Below are 23,167 nucleotides of genomic sequence, written 5' to 3' on the forward strand. Positions count from 1 at the left end.
ATATGTAAGAAAACATAATCTTTTAAAATAAAAAAATTTAAAATTAACTTTGGATATCATATATATATATATATATATATATATATATATATATATATATTGGGAGTAGTTGTATATTATATGTACACTTATCGTATCAAGCCCTTTCTTACTATCCTTAATATTTTTTTCTAGTACCAAGAAGAACCATCTGGACCTTCCACTCAAAATTTACTGTGATATTATATCTTTCAAAAATTCAGCACCATTAGTTTTAAGTTGAACATGCTACTAAATTCTTTCAAAACTAAAAATTAATTCCAAAATCAATTGGGGACTACAACACCATTGTCATAATCTGCATGAGTTAGTAGGACTTTGTTGGAGTTTATATGATTTGTTTATAAAAAATATAAAAAAATAGCTAAGTACCACCTAACTAAAGTTGAACAAAATCAATAAAATTTAGATAATTAGTACCTAACTTAAGTTGAAAAAAAGGGGCGAAAGATTGGGACCAATGGATGCAATTAATCTAAAAAATTATTTTGTGGTTTTCTTCGTAATGAAAAGAAGTATTAGAATTATTAGAATTCACTTATTTATTTATTTATTTATTTATTTTAAGAATGCATTGGCAAACTGCGAAGTTTATCGACAGCATAGGATACTTGGGAACATGTGGTGTAATCGGAGCCGTCCAATGCGCCCAGTGTCGATCGCTGAGACGGGTTTTGGACCGTTAGATCAACTGGGCACCGTACGCTTGTCCGTACAGAAGTACACTGGTCATCGTCGTCCTCCTCCTCCTCATCAGCGACGATAAAACCTCGAAACTCGTAAACCTTGCGGAGACGAAGAGGAGGAGGAGGAGGAGCTTCTCTTAACACGGCCATGGCGATGGAGCGGCGCGAGCTCGGCAACACGGGGCTGAGGCTCAGCTGCGTCGGCTTCGGCGCCTCCCCTCTCGGCAACGTCTTCGGCCGCGTCTACCCCGTCGCCGCCGTCGCCGCCGTGCGCCGCGCCCTCGACCTCGGGATCAACTTCTTCGACACCTCCCCGTCCGTATCCCTAACCCTAGCCCTAGATCTCCTTCTTTGTACGAGCTTCGAGCTTCGATCTCGATGCGTGGCAGGTACTACGGGGGGACGGTGTCGGAGGCGGTGCTCGGCGAGTGCCTCAGTGAGATCGGGGCGCCGCGCGAGGAGATCGTCGTCTCCACCAAGTGCGGGCGCTACGCCGACGGGTTCGACTTCAGCGCCGAGCGCGTGTCGCGCAGCGTCGACGAGAGCCTCGCGCGCCTCAAGCTCGACTACGTCGACATCCTCCATTGCCACGATATCGAGTTCGCCCCTTCCCTCGATCAGGTCCCGTTCCTCCCTTTACCCCCTCTTTTTTCTTTTTTCTTTTTTCTTTTTTTTTTTTTGTATTTTTTCCTTTTGGTATCGTATTATCATGGAATTGGACTGTTTTCCGATTCTCTGTGTGTGCGTGTGTATGTATGTGTGTGTGAATTGTTTTGATATTCAGTGTATTTGAATGTTCGTGTGTGTGCACACGCGCATGTGTGTGGAAACAGTGGGATTGGATTGGACTCCATTGTTTTCTTTTGCTGTGTTATTCTTAGTCTCATGGCACATAAGTGAATTAAGAAGAGTATATTTCGATACATACCGAATGCATTCGGATTTGCAATTTCACCCAAATCACAAATTTGGAGGATTCAGAGCAAGGTGTGATCCTCGTTTCTGAGAACTTCTCAGTCCATGATTTGTAATAATCTTCACTAAATTAGTTGGATTTCGGTAAGTGCAAGCTAATCCGAACTTTTTGAGGTTGGTTTGCCATCAATTGATTTTCACAACCATATGAAAATTTGTCTATTAGAATAATAGTATCTTCTGATTGCAGTAGATGTGACTCGGCAAAATTTTAAAGAAAACAACGGAGTTGATTCCAAGCAATGGATTTTGACCCCTGATTAAATCGCTTTATTCTCTGATTGCAATGCAAATCAATTAAGTTTTACCTTGTTTTGGTACTCTTAGTTTTGGGTAACTTCTTCTCTATATGCAAGTTCTTGAACAATGGTTTTGTCAAACAGATCGTGAACGAGACAATTCCCGCGCTTCAAAAGATAAAGGAGAAAGGGAAGGCACGATTCATTGGGATTACGGGCCTTCCATTGCAGATCTTTACTTATGTGCTTGATCGAGTGCCACCTGGATCAGTTGATGTGATTCTTTCTTATTGCCACTACGGAATTAATGATTTGACACTTGCGGATTTGCTTCCCTACTTGAAGAGCAAGGGCATCGGGGTGATCAGTGCCTCTCCACTCGCCATGGGTCTTCTCACGGAGAATGGTCCGCCGGAATGGCATCCTGCCTCTGAAGAACTCAAGGTTAATTTGTTTCTCTGTTGTTTGTTGCTTTTTACTTTTTTCATGGTGCTTCTTAGGGTCCTGTTTAACGTTGTAGAGATGACATATTTTGTGTGAGGCATGACGATCTTTTTTGATAAGGCAAGATGAACCTAAAAAATAGTTTAATTAGTCCAAATGCTTATTCCGGCTTCCTACCACAGCTAGAAGCTTTGGTCTTTAGTTGTCCTATGCCTAGCTTCTACTTGTCGATTGGAGAAACTGTTGTAGAAGCCAAGCCACACAGTAAGTAAATCATTACATTTCATGAGACCGGCATCTAAGTTGGAATTGTAGATGAACATATATCAAAAGTAGTCAAGGATTGGGTATGCATCTGTATCATAATAAAATTCACAAGGATTTAGATGCTTTGACACGCTTAACCTATTTCTGTATGACAAATACACATGGCATCAAGTACCTATAAGAGGCCTTTGTACATCTTTATAAGACCCAGTAACCTATATAGCTAATCCATTTATATTATCATCTTTTTTACTGATATTAGGGAGACCAAGTTATACTCGCCAAAACCATACAGTATACATTTTTTTTTCTTAGCATGATATATTAATCTCTGTGAAAATTCTGCCCCTTCTTTTTCTATGATTTCTCTCTCCCAAACTCGTACAAATGTACCTGTGTAATCATCAGTGGCTTAATACTGCCATAGTGTAGACTACTCTCATAATGAATATTTCAACTTTTCATTTGGGGTGAGCAAGAAATTATCAACTTATTAGTAACACTGGCTCGTCACTTTAGAAATCTGGCATTATGCTATTGTTTGTTATTAGGTACTCAACAATTTTTAGGAACCTTAAGCTCTTTATTTGCCTTCAGTCTGCATGCAGAGCTGCAGCAGCTCACTGTAAGAAAAAGGGGAAAAACATTTCGAAGGTAGCTCTTCAGTACAGCTTGATGAATAAAGAGATTTCGACTGTGCTTGTTGGAATGAACTCACCGGAACAGGTTTGTGATCCTTATAGACATTCTCATTTTATCACCAAGAAATGCACTTTCTCATGGCAACTTATGTCTCCAGAGTTCGTCGTGCAATGCCATCTTCCCGTTAATTTGTCTACAACCCTCATGATAGTTATTTTGGTCTAATAGATAGCCAAGGTAACAAGAAAGGCATACTAATCAACACATAAGTTGTGAGCGATGCAGTAGCCTGGTCTAGCTCTTGTATCTTGTATACTCTTCTTCTCCACGCTTTCTACGCATAATCACGTTTAACCAATTCTTTTGTTCGTAATTTATTTCTTTCAAAAATTTTCGTAATTTTCAGTGTTTACTACCTAAATTTATAACATATTCCTACACTGCTAATGAGGTACTGGATTGTGTGATGGTAAGCTGTGCATGATGTTAAATCAGGGTTGAGTTAGAAGATATTGGGTCTTAAGTAACGAGGGTTAGTTCTTTGGTCTGGAGTATGGGTCGGTACAAAAATTATATGAGATGCCACTCTTAGGTGTTTAGATGAGGATGTCCTCCTACGTTGCCACCCATCCTTAACTTGCAATCTCCACCGCTCCTGTTTAAAATACTTTTAGATGAACAAATCGAGCTCCAACTGAGTTCAATTTTGAACCCTTTTTCATGTTCAAACTTGGGCAAATTTTAGCGCCACGTGAAAGCTCAATCGAGCACAAGCTGTTCGCGAACAAGTTCGTTCAATCGCACTTCCTAAGACGAGACATGATATTGGTCTTATGCCATTTCTTGCAGGTAGAGGAGAATGTGGCGGCCGCTCTGGAACTATCGAATGTAGGAATAGATGAAGGACTTGTGCGTGAAATCGAAGAAATACTAGAGCCAGTTAAGAACCAGACATGGCCCAGCGGCATCCAGGAGAGCTAATGCTTAATGATTTAAAGCCTAATTTATTTACAGGAGTTTATTTATGCCTCGATTTAAGACGTTTGGGTACCAATTATTTGACGTAATTTGGTTTGAAGCATAGAAATGTGCAGGAGCAAATTACTTTGCACTGAAATGTTGTAGATCTATGAGAGCGACAAGGAGACGAAGTTGTTCTTGATGTAATTGGTTTGATTTAGTAAGATGGTTCTATCTTCTTATCTCTGCAACCGAAAAATGTCAGCCAGCGTTTTTGCTTCTTTTTTTTTGGAAAAGTACGGCTTTCATTTGAGGAAAGTTAAAGTATGGTTTTTATGAATGGTCAAATTGATTTTCAAGAAGCCCTTATAATATATATACTTTATACGAGGATAATCTGAATTTTTCTCTAGTCCTGAACAAGGAAAAAGAAAAATGAGGGGAAATTACAAAAGCCTTCCTAGCACTGCGTTGATGCCCTTGATATGGATTCCCCGCGACAGCTGCTGGATGCTGCAACATAGCATCAGCTCTGATACTTTCAAGGATGCGGCAAATTCTGAGTGTTTCTAGAAATTCTCTCCCCCAATCCCTTTGAACTTATGATGATGGTAGCTGCAGCTAAGGAGCATGCTGCATTAAGGCTTTCTTCAGGAACAGCTTCCACCACCATTCCCGTGGCGAACGGGGAACTGTAAAGCTCTTTCATACTTTTCGAGCACTTCAAAGCATCGAATGGTGTGCTTCTAGCTCTGGGCATTAGAGGTATCATCTAATGCCTACATACAGTAAACCTAAGAATTACGTACAGGTCATGCTTGTTAAGTATTTAATTGAAAAACAGAAAGATGTGACTAGCGCCAACAAATACTTATAATTTCATCCTCCAGTCATAGTCACAGACACAAAAAAAAGAAAAAAAAAAACAAAGAAATGGAAACAATTCCCTCTTTCTAAAGTCCTGTGCTTCAAGTTGTCGTGTTGCTGCAATCAACAGAACAGAAAAGATTTCCAACTCCTCCAAAATGGCCTTCCAGCGAAAAGTTCTTTGCAAGCAAGTCCTTATTTTCTTAAAAATCTAAAAAATATGATAGGAGGAGCATAAATTGGATGGCTTACCCCTGACTTTTCTCTCACTGTACATCGATCGATACATACAGATACAAATTGTAACTAGTAAACAGTAAAAATCCTAACTTGTTCATCAAATGCTGTAAAAATTTCTAAACTTCTTCAGTCCTAAAAGAGGGCAGTGAAATCTGATGTAAATAATATAACTCTAAGTTTGATACTTTTACAAAGATTGGTCCATGATAGAAACCTCTCGGGATTGTCCACTAGATCACCAATATTGGAAACATGTATAACCCTCCATGCACCGCTTCTCCAGTAATATGAGGAAAGGAGCTCAACAGTAATAAATAATTGATGGAAACATGGCATATAATTTCATCGTACCACTTGATTAAGTGACGGCCAAGCGATTTCTTCATCATTTGTATAGCCGTTAACCCAAAAATCCGTACAATTCCTATGGCAGCCACGGTTGTAAGGATTCCGGAAGCGCCCCTCTGGTCCTCTAAGATAAGAATAGCGAGCTGAATTTGCCAGCTCGTTAGTTGTGATGTTTCTCGCAATCTGCATATCGGTCACCAGAAGCATTGGATGAAGAGGTGCTCTCAAGAAAATAAGAAATCAGTAGACAAAAAAAAGCATAACAATTGTTCCCATTCTTCATGCTTTTTTAGCCTTTTAACTCATGCTTGGCCTGACTTTTCAATAGATTTCTACTTTGAGAAGCAGGAGTTAAGGGTATGACAAATAAAAATCTAAATTGTTTTGTGGCAGAAAATTGAAATGAGTTTCTGAGTTTGAAGAGTGTAAGCTCCGATTTGAAGGTTTTGTTTCTACTATAAAGAAAGGCTTTCAGGGGGATTTCCACAGAAAATCTCTTCGTTTTTCTTCAAACAACATTTCTGCAGAAGATTCAGATAGGCCAAATAGACTGATAGTACACCAATTTCAGCTTAGAGGCTCAAGAACAACTTTCTACTTTGACATTGTATCAATTTGCACTTATAGCTTTTGAAAAGGGAACACATAACACATTGGGATTAGCAATCTCGTCTAGCAGTGGAAGAAAATGGGCCAATCTTACCTAGTGCTAGCACATTTACAAGATAAAAAGTCTTTGCGTCATAACTGGTAGTTTAGGAAAAATACATGAAGGGATAGCTCATGAATAACCCACACAACATCAATATGAGAAGAGGAAAAGGCAAATTTCACTTTGTAATGAGAATGATAACTACTAACCAGAGTATGATTACTCTTCCTAGGACTTTCGGCATCACAATAATGATAGCATGTTCACATGATTGATGACATTACAATAAATGGGAAAACATCTAGCTGGTTTAACTAAATAGCTTTGTTGCATTTTAAGAAGCCTATATATTTCTTTGGACCTCGACCAAAGTTGATATGCAATGCTTTAGACTGATAGTATCTGCTATCGACAGTTGATGTGCCTTGGAATTATTACCTGTGAAGCCTGTGCACCTGTCAGAATAGAAGCTCCAGATAGTAAGAACACATCCAAAAATAGAAATAAAACAGCCCCAGTATGTTTTGTCACCATGTAATGGATCCATGTCTCAGAAGCCGGAATCATGACTGGTTCTGTCCAAATCCCTGTTTTTAAGTACAAAACAGTAATCTTTGTTAATGAGCCCAATTCAAGATGAAGAAAAGAGCTCTTTTAATTTAGTCCAAAATCTGTATCTAAAGCACTCACTGTGAAAAGCAACAATAGCACCAATAATTGTTGTTGAAGTTCCCATGCAAAGAAATATGAAAAAGTCCCATTTATTTCTCTGCAAGTTGGAACCATGTGCATAATTAGAATGACAAGTTCACAAGTCACAACTAATGTTGCGAATATAAATGTTTCAACGGAAGGAAAATATAAGTCAGAGAATTTTATTGCTCACTTTTTCAGTCATTCTAGTTAAGAGAGCCCAAAATCACAAGCATACGTCAGTTTTTGAGTTCTCACCTTTCCAACACAATTAGAGATCCAGGGGCAATGATGGTCAAATTGCTCCACACAGTGCTTGCAGGTAGGACAGTGTTTGGATCGCACAGGTCGGATTATCTGACAAGAAAGTAATAATAGAAACATTTCAACAAATCTTTATTTCCTTGTCTCCACAGAAAAGTATAATAATATGTAAATGTCCACAATATCATTGTAAGATGGGGAGTACAGTAGATCCACATTCCAGTGATAATAACATAACTTCACTAGTCCCCGAACTTCTAGCCAAATTTGACTAATTTCTATCCGTAACCGATTTTCTTAAGACAAGTTATGAGTACCTTGCAGGTGGGGCAGAGTTGAGACCAATTGCCTGTCCAAACAGAAGAATTGTTGAGATCGATGTCCAATAGAGGATCCTGCTTAATTAAATGCAGAACAATGAGCTAATTGCAGAGGAAAAAGGTCAAAAAGAACTGAACTAAATGAAAAGCATGAAATAAATTTTCTTTTTCAGATAAAAAAGATGAGCAAAGAGATAAATACAATTGCAAAAATACAATTAATCAAAGAGAATATCAGTAGTTCAATAGATGATACATTATAGGACAATTCCAAGAAGTTCCAAACATATTACAGAGAGGGTGAGTTTAAGGATAGTTCACACTGATGAATTCTCTTCCAAGTCAAAAAAGCATTCCGCAAACAAATTATGTTCCAAGTTTACTTCCAGAAACCATGGAATCGACTTTCTTGTGGCCTATTTAGTAATCATCATAATTGACAAAAGATTTTCATTTTTGTTTATTGACTATTATAAGGCTTTCAATATTAAAATTTATCATATTAATATACAAACATATTCTTGTAATTTCAAAATAATTATCATACAACTTTCATATGTATGAAATAAACCTTTACTAGAGACAGAAAAGCTTTCTTCTAGAAGTGCCACTAAAATCTGCTAAAAGCAATATAAGAAAGATGCTCCATACCTTTCCACCCACTAACCTAGTAGATTCTCCACTGCTTGGTTTGATATAACCAGGATCCTTGCTGCAATAAAACCAAAATAAGAATGCAACCGCAAATTTTAAGAAAAGAAAAAAGAGTACATGAATGAATAACATGCTAAACAATACTTTATTGTATAAGAATTCTAACTTAATTTTATCGCAACTGTTTTACCTGAGCTTCAATTGTTTCAATTATTAGTTCTAATAAAAGAAAATCCGAGGATAGGACAAACTCTTTTTCCCCCTTGTATCCTACACAGATCAACATCGCTTATCTCTGAGACATCAAATTTTTCCGATAGTTTTGTGCAGAATCCTAATTTCTTTTGTTTACAAAATTTTGAATATATCTACAGTTTTTCACTTTTTGTGCTTGAATGGCGCAAAACCCAAGTAATCTATTAGGTATGAAGTAGAATTTCAAGTATTAGTAAGACCAATGAAACAACAAAAGGAAACTTGTTCCCATATTCATTAGCTTATATACGTAGTGCAAGAGTTACCTGCTACATCTGTAGAACATTATTAATGAACCAAAAGCAAGAGAAACACCAGTCCAGCCCCAGAGTCCGACAACAGCAGTAACCCGAGAAAAATTGGGAGCTAGAACGAGAAGCAATATAATTAAATTAAGTGATCTTAACAAATTAACTTATTGCCTAGAATTAATAAAGTGATACTGTGACACCCACCAAAAATAATGGAATTTACAAAAAGGACCACAAGGATAATAATCAGAGACAGTAGAATAGGAGCATAACCAATATGTCCGAGCCTTCCAGCACAATATTTATCTTCACAGCTCACCTTTGTTGCATTGGACTAGACAACAAATGGAAAGAAACTTCATATCAGTAGGTTCAAAAGGCTTCAAAATATTAGGATGATATTCAGGTTGCACTAATCTGTATTTCTTATCCCTGTTTATATAACACTCATTTGAGCATCTCCAAAATATGCAAACCTTCATATGATTCTGAAAAAAAGAAAAGTTGGTGGTCTTTGCAAGTATAGATATCTCCAATATTTAGAAAATTACTGTTCATGAATACAGAAAGATTGCTTCAAACATGAAAAATAATAAAAATCAGAGCAATCATGTGATAGTGTCTTCTGTATAATAATTAGAATCTATTGGTTCTATACCAATTGATAACCAAAAAAAAAAAAAAAGGTCTTCCTGACAGCCCACAATATAATAAGGCTTAAAAAGTCGCCTATTTTTCAGGATTACGTCATCTAAATTCACATGCAGAAAAGCTATAACAGTACTTTATCTCCAATAGAAATAATCTTAAATCACCTAACTGCAACTACATGCTCTCATCTGATATACTCTTAACTGCAACTACACACTCAAGTCTCATCTGACATACACTCACAAACATCAAGTTTAAGTTCATAAAAATCTAATTAGTAGTAAAGGTTCCCAAGAACTACATACAAGGATATAAGAAACATGCCGGTGACCTTTATCAGATGCGAGCTCACTAGGAGTAAATCCATTACTATCCTTCACCATAAGTTCTGCTTTAGTTCCCGCATGTACAAGAACCGTACAAACCTCCATACTGCCTCTTATCGCAGCCCAGTGTAACGGGGTGCAACCTACACCAAAGCACTAAAGTAATTTCATCATAAATATCTAAAAAATATGTAGTTGCCTTTTTCAAATTCATTAAAATCAACTGCTATATGGATGATACATATAAGGGAATAATTCATTAAAATCAGCCTACACCAAAGCACTAAAGTAATTGAACTTGTATAAATGTCAAATTGGGAATGTGGATAAGAAGAGCAAGTGCTTAAAGTCATAATGGATGTGAAATCAAGAAAACAAATGTTCCGTTTCTCCAAAAAAACATGGAACATTATACAGCAAAAGCATGGAGCAGAGAAAGCAAGAAGCCAAAGAAAAGTTCTAAAAAAGATACCATTTTTGTCTTGCCTCCCTTGATATGCATCCCTGAACAAAAGTAGCCTAACAGTATCTGCATATCCCTTGTAGGCAGCCCTGAGAATAGTACCAAATGGTCAGTGTGTCAGAGAAAAGCATAGATGAGTGATAAGACAAATTGTATTCTAGCTTGACAACAAGAGAGAAAATTTAAAAAATTCATGAAGATAGTTTGAAAAGCAGGTAAAAACATGTCACATTTAATTCGTAACGGTTCTTACAATCTATCAAATTGGCTAAACCAAACAGTTCAGAATTTTATTGTATTGTGAACCATAAGTCCCACATGATTTTTCATACTAAGTTACTAACTTTAAAAGGTATAAAATTAAAAGCAAACACAACAGATCAAGTCTAAAGTTGGTAAATTCAAGAGCTCATAAAATGGATAGTTTGCAATGCAATGTGAAAGAGACCAGTGAGAAAAAGGATAGTAGAAATCAAATATAGCAATTTTGTAATACCAGTGAAGTGCACTCCTGCCATCATTATCTGGAGCATCAAAGTCTGCACCATACTTTGAAATGATGTGATTTAAGAATGCTGTTTGTCCATACTGTGCTGCAACATGAACTGCCTGGTGCAAATAAGTGCACAAATTATAATATAAGCATAAGCATTATAGTTTGTTAACAGATAAACCACAGATGCATACATCCATGACATCAGGCATATATAATGCTTTTATACAATATGAAGGTTGATACGAGAAAAAGAGATCAGGTTGACAGTATAATGCAGGAGAGAAAAAGGAGGAAAGGATGAAAGTTAATTTTCATGAATGAAAGCAAGTGATGTACCATTCGACATGTCAACAAATACTAGAAAATCATTTATTAGTAAGTAATTTGACTGCCATATCTGGTTAGTCTGCATTCTTCTTTATGCACAGCAATGTGCGACTCCATAAACAATAATTAAATAACTTTGAAGGCTACATGTTTTCCACGCCAAGCAAAATTGAAGAGTTCTATCTACATAGGAAGGAGTAGGCGCACACCTAATATTTCATCCTATCCAACTATTATTCCATCTTTCAAAAAGAAAAGAAGAAGCAACAGATATAAAAAGCATTTACTTCAAAAGTTAAGCTTTTATGCAAAAGAAAAGCCTACTAACTTATCAACAATACTATTATTTACCCGATACCCATTGAGGTCGGCAGCCTCTACCCGGGCCCCATTCTGCAGCAACACATCGGCCACTGCCACTGCACCCCGCACTGCCGCCCAATGAAGTGCCGTCTGCTGCCCCAGGTCCACCGCATTCACATCGCCACCATGCTATCAAAAACCAAAAACATCGTCAATCACACAAACAGCGAAAATCAACCACAAAGCACCAATTTGGCCCTGCTGTAAGGCGTAGTAATTGTTCAATGAAGTGCCGTTTAAGTAGTGCTAAGGGCCAATTTCGGCATGCTAGTATGTTTGATAAACTACAGCACAATACACCCAACAGCTTATTTCTACAGCAGATTCAGAAGCATCAAATCAAAGCTTATACTTTTAAGGCTCGGAAGACCATGTAATATAGGCTCCAAAATTTTCCTATTTGCTAAAGGCGTTGCTAAGATTGTTGTTACTGAAAGCAAAAGTAGGGCCAAACAGTCCCTAGATCTCCTCAACATCTTTTCTGTACAGTAGAACCTGAGGCCCCCAAATCCAAGCTTCCACTCTTTTGGGGCCCAAAATCCTCATTTTAGCTTCGGATCGCAGCAAAAGTTTCAGACTTTTCAGTTTGCGCAAAACGAGTACCAAGTCGCAACTAGGGAATCGAACAAATACCTCAATTATGTAGTGGGCGATGTCGGGGTAGTTGTTGAGCGCGGCCCACTGCAGGGCGTAGTAGCCGTTGCCATCGGGCTTGGAGAGGGAGTGCCCCTCCCTCTCCACGAACCCTCGCAGCTTCTCGAAGTCGCCGTAGGCCGCGGCGGAGCACACGTCGACGACGACGTCGACGCTCGGATCGGGGCTGGGGTTAGGGTTAGGGTTTGAGGTCCCGTTCTGGCTGTGCTTGGGGTCGGAGACGATCTCGATCTCGGCATCGCCAGGCGCCATGGAGGCGGAGGCCTCGAGGATTCGGGTAGAAGAGGGCGAGGAGGGGAAGAGGAGATCTATAGGGTTAGGGTTAGGTTAAGTCGATCGACAACGAACGACGGAGTGGTCGACCCTTTTAGCTGTAGAAGACGACGGTTAGCCGCCGCGGAGTGGTTTAGGTGGGAGTAGATATTTTTGCCTGGACCACATCCACCACGTCAGCAATTAAAAAACCTTATCTTTCCACTAGATTTGCACCATTGGGTCCTGAGCATTAAATTTGACATCTACAACCTACATTTAATAACTACACATCAGCATTATCTTTTATGCATTATCCTTGCTTTGTGTTTGGAAAAAAAAAAGGAAATTATACAGCATACTTGGTGCATCAATACATTCCTTAATCATGTATCGTCGTCTATCAATTCTCGATCCTAGTTAAAACTTTGATCACATTGTTCATCGAGTTTCAATCTTTTTTCACTTAAAATTTTGACAACTATATTAAAAGCAAGAGATCAATTGAGAGATAAAAGATTTTAATAGCTATTTTAATTTTGGTTGTGCTTATATTTTATAAGGCCTCTAATTAGTAATTACCAGCACGTAAAGTAAAATTTAAACTGTAAAAATTGAGTGAAACAATCTGGCCTTAGATATCAAGTTGTTTAACAAATTTTACTGCATGACAATAATTATTGTTTATTATAAAAAAAAACTATAAACACTCCATATTTTTAAGATATTAAGCTTTAAATATTTTAGATCGCATCAAACAATGTTGCTTTTGGAGACCGCGGTCTATACACCGAGGTCCACGGAATACTTTTGACATGAAGGAAGCGACAACTCCGCACCGACTAATATAGAGGATTACGCGGACTATCTGCGACAGAAATTATTGCCTCCACCGCGTGTATGAGTACCAAGTCATACACCACACTGTGAAAACCCTATCATGGATATCTTAATATTTAGCGCATACGTTCTATGACATTAAAATTGCATATAGGGCGTGTTTGGTTCGTTTCTTTTCCATTCTGGAATCAGAACCGAAATGGGTGAATCCGTTTGTAGGTGTTTGATATACGGGAGTCCCATTCCGATTCCGATTCCCAAGTGGAATGGGAATCCCCCAATCACCTCTTTTTTCAATCCGGCCTAGGAGGCCGGATTGAAAGTTGAATTCGGACGAAATAGATATTTATTCGGATTAAATTTATTTTTTCAAATTTTTTTATTAAAATATGAGTTAAAATATAAAAAATTAAATATATTATTTTAAATTTTAATTTAAACTTAAATTAAAAATTAAAATTTAATCAAATATTTCCAATCTAACTTATAATTTGAATTTAAATTAAATTTTAATTTATATAAAGTTTTATTCAAATTTTATTTCAAACTTAAATTAAATTTATGGATTCAAATTAAAATTTAAATTGTAATTTTAAGTTTGAATTTGAATAAATCAAAATTTAGTTTCATATTTTGAATTATCCACTCAACTTCAAAGTTTAATTTTTTTAAAAAAAACATAGATTTAAAATTTTGATATTATTTCAAAATTTTGATGTAATTTTTTTAATATTTAATATTTAATTTGAAATTAAATTAATATATTATAAAGATAATGTTAATATACTAATTTGATTACGTTTTTTATATCCATTCGAACCAAACACCGACAATAGGAATGATTTATTCCGATTCCGATTCAGGTGATGAACCAAACAGAATTAGGTAATAAGTCATTCCGATTCCGATTCCAACTTATTTTGATTTCGATTCTGATTCCGACTCCGACTTCAAACCAAACACGCCCATAGAGTGTATTATGCACAGTAATAAATTAGAATATTTCATATTCTTTCTAATAAATATTGCATTTTATAAATCACGACGATAAATTATGATATAATTTTTTTTTTCTATATACTCCATTTGTTTCTAATTCATTTTAATACATAGTACTCTATAGTTCTCCATATCAAACCTGCTTTGAAAAAAATGTATAGATATTGAATAATTTAAATTTTATATTTTAAATATCATTGATGTAATCCACAGATTAGTTTTTTTTTTAATAATATAAAGATAAATAATAATAATAATAAGAACAATAATTTTTTGATGCGTGATCACTAAATGCTAACTTATTTGATTTAATGATTGAAAATCTATTGGTTCTAGCCAACAGATAAAAGGCAAAACCACTAACCCACTTTACAAAACCTGTGGGTATCTAAATAACTAGGATGTAAACAGGTTGAATTGGAGGCGGGTTTTCAAAAAACTGAAGCCGAACTTGTGGACCAAACTCCAAATCCAAATTCAATAAATTTAAATATATATATATATATATATATATATATATATATTATCTAATATAAAATTAATTTCGATTCGAATCAGGTACTGATAAATTTCATACCAAGATCTATATTCGTCGAGTTTTCGTTAGCAAATGCTAACTCTATTCGTTTAATATTGAATAAATCTTATCCTATTCACATTCAAATTTAAATAAAATTTCGAGTATCCGTATCCATCGACATCCGGATGAAGGATGCCAATGCCCTAGTAAGTATCAGTGCTAAAAAAATTTAATAAAAAAATAACCAATTACACCACACCTCGAAATTCGGCACGACACGTTTCTCAAAACAAACATTATGTACATCCTCCATGTTGTTACATATACTAATGATTTACACAACCATCTTTTTTTTTTTTTTTCCAAATTCGAAAATCTTAAATTTATACAGAACGATATTTTTATATTTTATAATTTTACGAAAAACTACGACAAATTGACCTTCCACCCTCTCTCTCTCTTTTTAAGACCAGCAGCTGAATTGAAGGGACTCCTCAAACTTATCTTCTAAGGATGGAGCGCATGTCGATGCGACGCGATCCGTAACTTCTTCGGTTGTCGTTCCCAACTCCGATCGTCGCAAGAAAAGACGGGAAGCTCCAAATTTGGACGCTTTCGAACTGAAAAAAGAAGCGATCGCAGCAGAAGTAGCGGCAGTAGCAGTAGCGACAGCGCCCGCAGCAGCAGTAGTGCTAAAATTAGTAGTACTTGTTATCAGAGTGTTAGGATTGGGATAATGAGTGGTGGGTGTGGTTCGGCAGTGGTGGTAGCCAAGGAAGAGCATTGCAGCAGTAGGAGCCATAGAAACAATTGTACAGAAAAAAAAAAGAAAAAGAAAAGTGGCCTAATTAGGAGTGAGTAAATAAAATAGGAGAAAAGCTCCCCATAACCCCTCTCTATTTATAGAGAAGAGTAGTGAGGTTTTATTATTATTATTATTTTTTAAAAAATTTTATTAATCAATGATTGAGGTTTGGATGTGCTGTAATGCGGGTTGGATGAGAGAATCTGTGGGTGGGTGCAGCTGAGTTGTCCAAATCAATGGGTTGTGTTGTTTCACGTGACTACTTAGAAAAGCCTCTGGTTTGTTATGCTATCTCAACAATCCAAATGAGATTTAAGGTTTTTTCTTATTTTTAATATTAATTTTATTTAAAAAAATTAAATCCTCGAGGAGAAGGGTACAAAATTTGAATTTAGAGCTTTAATCCTCAATGTTCTTTGAGTTATAGTCTACGATTCCGTCTCGAATTATCGAGATATTGTAAGTTGAATAAAATAACAAGTATTGTTAGATGAATTTCAATACCAAATAAACTTTTAACATTTCTCATAGTTTAAAATAAAAAATATACATATACAAACCGCTTGAGCTTTTGCACTTTTCCGAATAGACTTCTAAATATTTTAATTTTAGTAATTAAATTTTCAACTTTTATCAAATCTTTAATAAACACTTCTCCTAATAAGTTGAAGTTGCTAATTATAATACTTTTTAAGTTGCATGTATTATATAATCTTGCAAATTTTAAATAAAAACAAATGGATATCAATTCTCCGACCATATTCAAGTACCCTAGAAATTGTTAGGAGGATTGAACATTTAAAACCAAGGACATTTTCGGCCAAATTATTCTTAAAAAAATATAAAATAAAACAAATAATATATAATATTTTTCTAAAAAAATATTTAAAAGAAAAAAAAAATCATATCAGTATATTTTTTTTTTCAATTTCCCAAAGTGATTGGAAAAGCGCGTGCATATACCGTGCAAACACGTGCCGAACCAAAAGAGTAACGTGCCGAGCTCACGCCACGCATGCAATCGTGCGGAGACAAAAAGAGTTGGGAATCTTTTGATCCAGTAAAAGGACTTGGATGATGACACAAATTGAAAGGTGTGATTCCCAAATTAACGAGATTCGATGCGATTAGGGAATTACACATGTATCTGTAATCAGTTTCTTTTATAGTGATACATCAAAATTCCACGTTTGATTCTTAAATTATGGGGCAGAGTTTTACTAAAATACTATCAATAGTAAGTAATTCGATTTACTTTCGATAATAGTGTTTCTAAATCCACGATCGGTATCGTTGAATATTATTCGAATCATTTAAAATCATCTAGAAATCAAATTATATAGATTTTATTTTAAATAGTTTAAAAAAGCAAAAATTTAGTTGAATTGGACTTCTCTATATTGTAAAACGAGCAAATGCAACGTATCGGCCATTTAGTTGAATTTTGTGACTCTTTAATCGTTTGATTAGTGATGTCGAGAAAATATAAAATTTAATTTTTTGACTGTTTAAATATTTTAATTATATTTAACAGTGTCAATCGTCGATTTGAAAATTCTATTATCGAAAATAAATTAAAAATAAATCGAACAGTTTATTACGGATAGTAGTCCGACAAACTCAAAATTTGATCTTAAAACTTTTATTTATTAAACTCATCTGATTTGATCTTTTAGATATATACAGAAGTTCGAATTTTTTCCAACAATATAGCTCACAAATGCAATACCTACCGCCTGCTCTATACAGCACTGGTATCACTTGAGATGCTGTGACTCAACAGGAATAACCTACACATAGCATGCAAACAGAATAGGTAAAACTTTCCAAACGAACCGAAGTGTGTATATTTGTTCGGATTCGTTTTGGTTCATACCCGGTTCGGTTCGGTTTACACAAAACCCTCTCAATCCAAACCCGAACCCGACCCAATCCCTATCCCTCCTCCCTATTTTCCGGGAACTCATCCCTCTCTCTCTCTCTCTCTCTCTCTCTCTCTAAGAAAAAGCCATGGATTCGCATCCTCCCCCTCGTACCTCGTTCAAGGTTCGACACTCTCTCTTTTTTCTTTTTTTTCCCCCCTCCATTTTCGATTCTCGTTGCTTCTACTAATCACATGTAGTTTATTATTATTATTATTATTATTATTATTATTTTTAAAAAAATTAGTTTCGATCTCTAACTTCGACTATTCTATATGAAAAGTAAGATTTTTGTGAAGTAAAAATGTAGGGAGACCCCCTCAAATACAGGCCATTTTGAAATAAATCCTTGAACTTTGTTTCTTATTATCATCGACACACCTCGATGTCGTTAATAATTGATGACTAATAAGTAATCAAACCATCAAAAATTCTAAATTCAACGGGCTAATATAACTTAAATAAATATAAATAGAAGTTAAGGGCGTCAATCAAGAGAAATGAAGTTCAGGGGCCTATTTCAAAATGTCCTGTAGTTGATTGGGTCTTCTCTCTTTGATATGAGGAACAATTACAAAATGCTCCTTGTTTTAGCAGTTGATTTTGGGATCGTCCTCGGTGGCGCGGAAGCACATTTTGGCTGAGATGGGATATGAATTCCAAGTCATGGTTTGTTAGTTAATAATTCGTTTGTTTTTAATCATTTTTATGCTTATTTTTAATCATTTAGGGCTAATTTTAGTTGTGGTTTAGTCCGCAGATATTGATGAGAAAGGCATTAGGAGGGAAAATCCCGACGAGTTAGTAATGGTCCTTGCTGAGGCTAAGGTAGTTTTTTTTTTTTTAAAAATAATTTTTTTTCATTATATTGAGAATTTAGAGCCAAATTTAGAATCTCACTTATTTATTAGTTATTGATGATAATGTAGCTTTGCTTATTTTCAATTTTAACAATTTAGTCCTTGAAGTTTGTTCTGCGTAACAGTTAACCGTTCAGTAGTCTATCATGTAGTACATTGGTACCATCGTCAGACTTTCCCCTGTGAAAATCAGAACTTTGAGGACGAAGGACAATATTGGGACGGAAATCAAAATTTAGGACCAAATTGAAAATTCTGAGGATAATTTTGAAATCAAATTTCAAGGGCTAAACTATTCCAATTGACGATGGAATTGTAATTCTTGTCAAATTTCAACAACAAAATGTTAGTTAACCAATAATTCTGATATATATATTATATATATACCCATATTTAACATGTATTTGGCTTGTTCTTCAACCTTAATCTGAAATGTTTTCATTTCTATCATTCTGTTGTTGCATGTAAATGTTTGAGGTTTAGGAATTAACTGTTGCAAGTAAAAGGACTGTATTTTTCTTATGCAGTCCTTTCCTGTGGGTTAGAAAACAAAATTGATAAAAGGATAGTGTTGAATTCAAATCTGTCTCGCCATTCCAAATCAATATTCCTGGAATGCTAAAACCGGTGAGACGAATGCTCGGAGGAAGTTGAGGATTATGAAAGTGTATTGGCAATATGGGAAGCAAATATAACGATAACAGCGGCAACAAAGATAAGCCATTTGTCCCAATTATTCAAGTTGATTGTAGAGAATCCATTCTTAAATTCAGCTAGGTTTTATATAAGATTCTTTGCCAATTGAAGTTTTACCTTATCTGTTTTCTACTTGATATAATGTGATCATTTCTTATGAAACTTTGACCTTACTAATGGTTGGAATGGATTTTTTTAATTTATTTTTTATTTTTTATCTCAGGCTGATGCTATCATATCAAGGATGAACATTTCAGATTACGGAAAAGAAGATACTGAACCTACGCTTCTAATTACTTCTGATATAGTACGTCTCTGTTTCTTAGTCACATATTTTCTTAAGCAAGTATATAAGCAATTATCTTTTCTTTTTGCCCTCTTCCATATGTAGTATCAGATATGCTTACTTAACCTCTGCATGCCAGTGATTTGATGTTGGCATGATATTTTAGACATCAATCTATTTTCAGTATAATGTCCACTAGAAAATTCATATCATATCCATACTAGGATTAAAATCAGATTTTGATCTGATATTAAATATGAACTTTCTTTCACTGGTTTACTCTTCTTATGCTGCAATCACCGTGACTACATATTCCAACTTAAAGTAAAGTGATATATATGGCTTAGCTCCAAGTTGGCCTGCTGGATCTCTGCAGTGCAGCTCTTTTGGTAGAGCACTTCAATTGTAACTTTTTCATTAAAATCAACCCCAACTACTTCCATCGTCAGTAGAAGCAGCGAGCAGCAATCGGACCATTTTCTTTCTGTTTCCGAAGCTTATTACAGCTTCCTGCAATAGCAAAGGCTCTAGATTATTTATGTGCCAAACACTTGGTTGCTACTTCTCGAAGTAGAAAATAAGTTCAAGGTGTCACGCCATAAGTGCACTTAATGGTGCTTTCCCACACCTGCAATTTGTGGGAACCATCTTAATTCAAAGTACACAGAAGTATGTGCATTTTTATCCATGGTTGAGCATGGTAGGTAATTTAGGCCTAGATAACTTATTTGCAGATATTGGGAAGCAAATACATAGAATGAGCCGATAGGGTAACCCGTCCAAAATTTTGATATTCTGGGAGCTACTTAAAAGTTCGTAGTGGCATTTTAAGTTCTTAAAGAAAAGTTGAGAAAGGATTCGGAATCCCTATGGATCTTCATTCAATTAATGCAGTAAAATGTATTATTTAGCTTTTGACAATTTGTTGCTATTATATAATCTCTTATTTAGGCCAAACATTATTTCAATAAGTTTCCCTTAGGTTTGCATTAAACAAGTATTAGTTTGATCATTTTTAAGTACTGAACTTCTTTAGTTAACTTGGAGGTCGTAGTCCATGAAGGGATAATTAGAGAAAAGCCAAGCAGCAAGGAAGAAGCGCGCCAATTCCTCAAAGGTTTGATAATAGATCTTGCCTTAACTCTTCCTGCTGGTACAGTACAAATATCTTGTGCCATACATTTATATACTAAAACTGCTCACAGGCTATTCTGGGGGTCATGTATCAACCGTCGGATCTGTGCTCGTCGCCAATCTCAAGACAGGCCGGAGATATGGAGGACTGGACAAAGCTGAGGTGGATTTTCCTTTATTGTTTTATTTTTTCAAGATCACATGAAGTTTTGAACATTGTTTTGATTTTGCATGGCTGGATTTGATGATATCTTATTTCTCAAGTAAATTGCTTTGGGAGTTGGTAAACCTTTCAGCACATTTTTAGTTTGGTCCTCAACCTCTCAGTTGTTATGATTGGGCCCCTGAACTTTGCAATCCCTTGCAATCTTAGTTTCTGTTTAATACCTCAATCAACATCTGTGGTAATGCCCATGCCATTGCCCAAGTGAGCAAAGCAATATTAACCGTTACTATTGAGTACAAAAGTCGCATATCTAACTAAGCGGATATTTCTGTCCATTCTAATTGCGAAATTCAACAGAACAACTATATTGCAAGTTTGCAATGTAATGCAAATATTACGGGCTTAATTGCACCTATTGCAAGATAGAGGACTAAACTGAAAGTGCCCTAAAAGTCCAGCTCCTCTGCGCAATCCAGCTCCTCTGTGCAATCTACCCTCTTTCCTACTAGCTGAAATCCTGACAGATGTATCAACGTATAGATATAATTTCACGACTTTTCTCCTTAGGCAGTGGTAAATTTCGACAATGACTATGATTAAGGTAGAAATATATGAAGACCCCAACTATAGGACATTCTGAAATAGATCTCACAACTTTATATTTTTGGTTGACGCCCCCAACTTTTGCTCATTTTGATTTAGTTCTTTTAGTTAATTGAATTGTGAATTGAGAATCCTGGGGCAGTTGATGGCTCTTTTAGCTATCACCGGCTGTAACATCAGCTGAAAAGCCACAAGTGCCCTTAACTTAATGGAATTACTATTAAATTTACCGGAGTCCCAATTCAACTGATTGAAATAACACAAATTTAACCAAGCGAAGGTTAGGGCGGTAACAATAAGGAAATCAAAGGCTGGCGGAAGGTTTATTTCAAAATAGCCAAATAATTTACGGGGTCTTTGTACATTTTTTATACCACGATGACTAATCTTAGTGGGAGAATGAAAAAAAGTCTAAGAATTGCTTAGGCATTCGAATCCTCAAATTATGAGTGACATTTCCAGCAATTTTTTGCAGGTATATTTCCATGATATTCCAGACGAGATAATCGAGAACCTGGTATTTTCTCCTCTTGTTCTTATAAGTGATTACTTTAAGATACTTTTCCCTTTTCCTAGTAATTAGTGCATGTGTATGTGATTGTCTTAGTAGACTGGTTCCAATGATTGTCCAAAATCAGTGAATTAAGGACCAACCAGAGAAGCCTTTTTTCTTTCAATTTTCTCTTTGATATTTACTTACAAGGTGACAAATAACGAAGTGCTAAACAATTTTAGTAACAACTTTCAATTGATCAGATTGACGAGGGCATCGTATTCAATGTGGCGGGTGGCTTGCTGTTAGAACATCCATTAACATTGCCATTTGTTGAAGCAGTCGTTAGTAGCCATCTCATCTCAAAACTCTCGTAAAATGGCAGTTCTTTAGGGTTTTTAAGCAAACAAAGTCTTATCTAATCTCAGATTAGGGTTTTTGCAGATCGGTGCCAGCGATAGCGTGATGGGACTTCCGAAGGCTCTCACAGAAAAACTGATTCATGAGGCTTTGCTTCCTCAATCTAGTTGATTTGTTGAGTGTAACTTCATTTCCTTTCCTTTATTTATCTTATAGTGCCATAGAATTTCTAACGGCAAATTTATCCCAATAGCATATTGATTGCATGAGTACTGTATTGGCACAGTTCCCTTGTATTGCATTTTGATAAGCATTAGGCTTATTGCGAATTTTTTGATTTTTATATTGGATAAGGAAAATGGATTCAGATTTTTAGCTTTTGGAAGCCGATCCCCTCAAAATGGACGAATTATCTTTCTCTTTCTGGCTTTTACTTGTTTATGTCAATTTATTAGGATATGATATGGAATCTTATCACTTTGGTATCAGAGCAGTTTAGATCTAAGTTTGATTGTGGTGATTAAATTTTGGTGATTAAATTTTGGAAACTTTCGCAGAAGCGCATCATTCTAATTTGTGACAAACTGAAGGGGCTCGCAATCTGAGAATACTACGAGAGCTGTAATTTTGGTCAGTAGATATGAAATATGTGCAACTGAATCAAATGTGTATCTGAAAAGTGTAGAATTGCAGAGCCACTTCACACTATAAAAGCAACCACACTGCTTTTATGTGGGACTCTTTTCCCCCTCTCCTTCCTTTTCTTTTCTGCGATGAGCAGCAGCTGCAAGATGAGAGCTCAAAATAAGTATTGCGTTTTTATATATATAATAATATATATATTGGAAACTGTCAAACACCCAACACACAAGTTTATTTCTTTCTAATTCAAGATAGAAGGAAAACCGTGCCAAATCAAAAAATTCAAACCTGGCTCAGTTTTGTCTATTCAACTTTCCGTCATAAACCAAAAGGTCCAAAACCAAACACGTAAGCCCATAGCATGAACACCCATTGGCTCGATTTCTGCTTTTCTTTTCCTTTTTTTCCTCAATTCTTTTCTTTTCTCCAGAGAGTTAGGCTACAACTAGGGTGCTCGTGCAGTGAATCAAGAAAACAGAATTTCCACATATTTTTCGTGAGTCGGCACATAGT

The 23,167-nt window shown here is 35.9% G+C and overlaps 3 protein-coding genes across 8 annotated transcripts; 2 read left to right on the top strand and 1 right to left on the bottom strand.

The window, feature by feature from the left end:
• Window positions 667-4,503, top strand: LOC109718519 (L-galactose dehydrogenase). Its single transcript, XM_020244778.1, has 5 exons — window positions 667-1,040; window positions 1,115-1,346; window positions 2,084-2,383; window positions 3,248-3,376; window positions 4,142-4,503. The coding sequence occupies exons 1-5, from the start codon at window positions 874-876 to the stop codon at window positions 4,271-4,273; spliced, it is 960 nt and encodes a 319-aa protein (XP_020100367.1). The 5' UTR covers window positions 667-873; the 3' UTR covers window positions 4,274-4,503.
• Window positions 5,081-12,463, bottom strand: LOC109718517 (probable protein S-acyltransferase 23). 3 transcript variants are annotated; one of them, XM_020244776.1, is made up of 14 exons: window positions 12,056-12,463; window positions 11,411-11,551; window positions 10,733-10,845; window positions 10,246-10,325; window positions 9,753-9,916; window positions 9,070-9,130; window positions 8,812-8,911; window positions 8,288-8,348; window positions 7,634-7,711; window positions 7,311-7,409; window positions 7,050-7,128; window positions 6,891-6,946; window positions 6,798-6,814; window positions 5,081-5,890 (listed from the first exon to the last, which is right to left on the bottom strand). In XM_020244776.1, the coding sequence occupies exons 1-14, from the start codon at window positions 12,326-12,328 to the stop codon at window positions 5,590-5,592; spliced, it is 1,623 nt and encodes a 540-aa protein (XP_020100365.1). In that variant the 5' UTR covers window positions 12,329-12,463; the 3' UTR covers window positions 5,081-5,589. The 3 variants fall into 3 exon arrangements, with proteins under 3 accessions (XP_020100365.1, XP_020100362.1, XP_020100363.1); XM_020244773.1 differs by having other exon boundaries at window positions 9,001-9,130; window positions 12,056-12,462; XM_020244774.1 differs by having other exon boundaries at window positions 6,798-6,946; window positions 9,001-9,130; window positions 12,056-12,459.
• On the top strand, window positions 17,409-22,443 carry LOC109718068 (maf-like protein DDB_G0281937). 4 transcript variants are annotated; one of them, XM_020244069.1, is made up of 9 exons: window positions 17,409-17,538; window positions 18,012-18,083; window positions 18,168-18,242; window positions 19,194-19,277; window positions 20,304-20,373; window positions 20,462-20,553; window positions 21,635-21,676; window positions 21,916-22,000; window positions 22,086-22,443. In XM_020244069.1, exons 1-9 carry the CDS (start codon window positions 17,503-17,505, stop codon window positions 22,181-22,183), a joined length of 654 nt encoding a protein of 217 aa, XP_020099658.1. In that variant the 5' UTR covers window positions 17,409-17,502; the 3' UTR covers window positions 22,184-22,443. The 4 variants fall into 4 exon arrangements, with proteins under 4 accessions (XP_020099658.1, XP_020099661.1, XP_020099659.1 ...); XM_020244072.1 differs by having other exon boundaries at window positions 22,097-22,443; XM_020244070.1 differs by having other exon boundaries at window positions 21,916-21,996; window positions 22,097-22,443.

The sequence above is a fragment of the Ananas comosus genome, linkage group 12 (genome assembly GCF_001540865.1).
Source record: "Ananas comosus cultivar F153 linkage group 12, ASM154086v1, whole genome shotgun sequence".
Taxonomy (NCBI): domain Eukaryota; kingdom Viridiplantae; phylum Streptophyta; class Magnoliopsida; order Poales; family Bromeliaceae; genus Ananas; species Ananas comosus.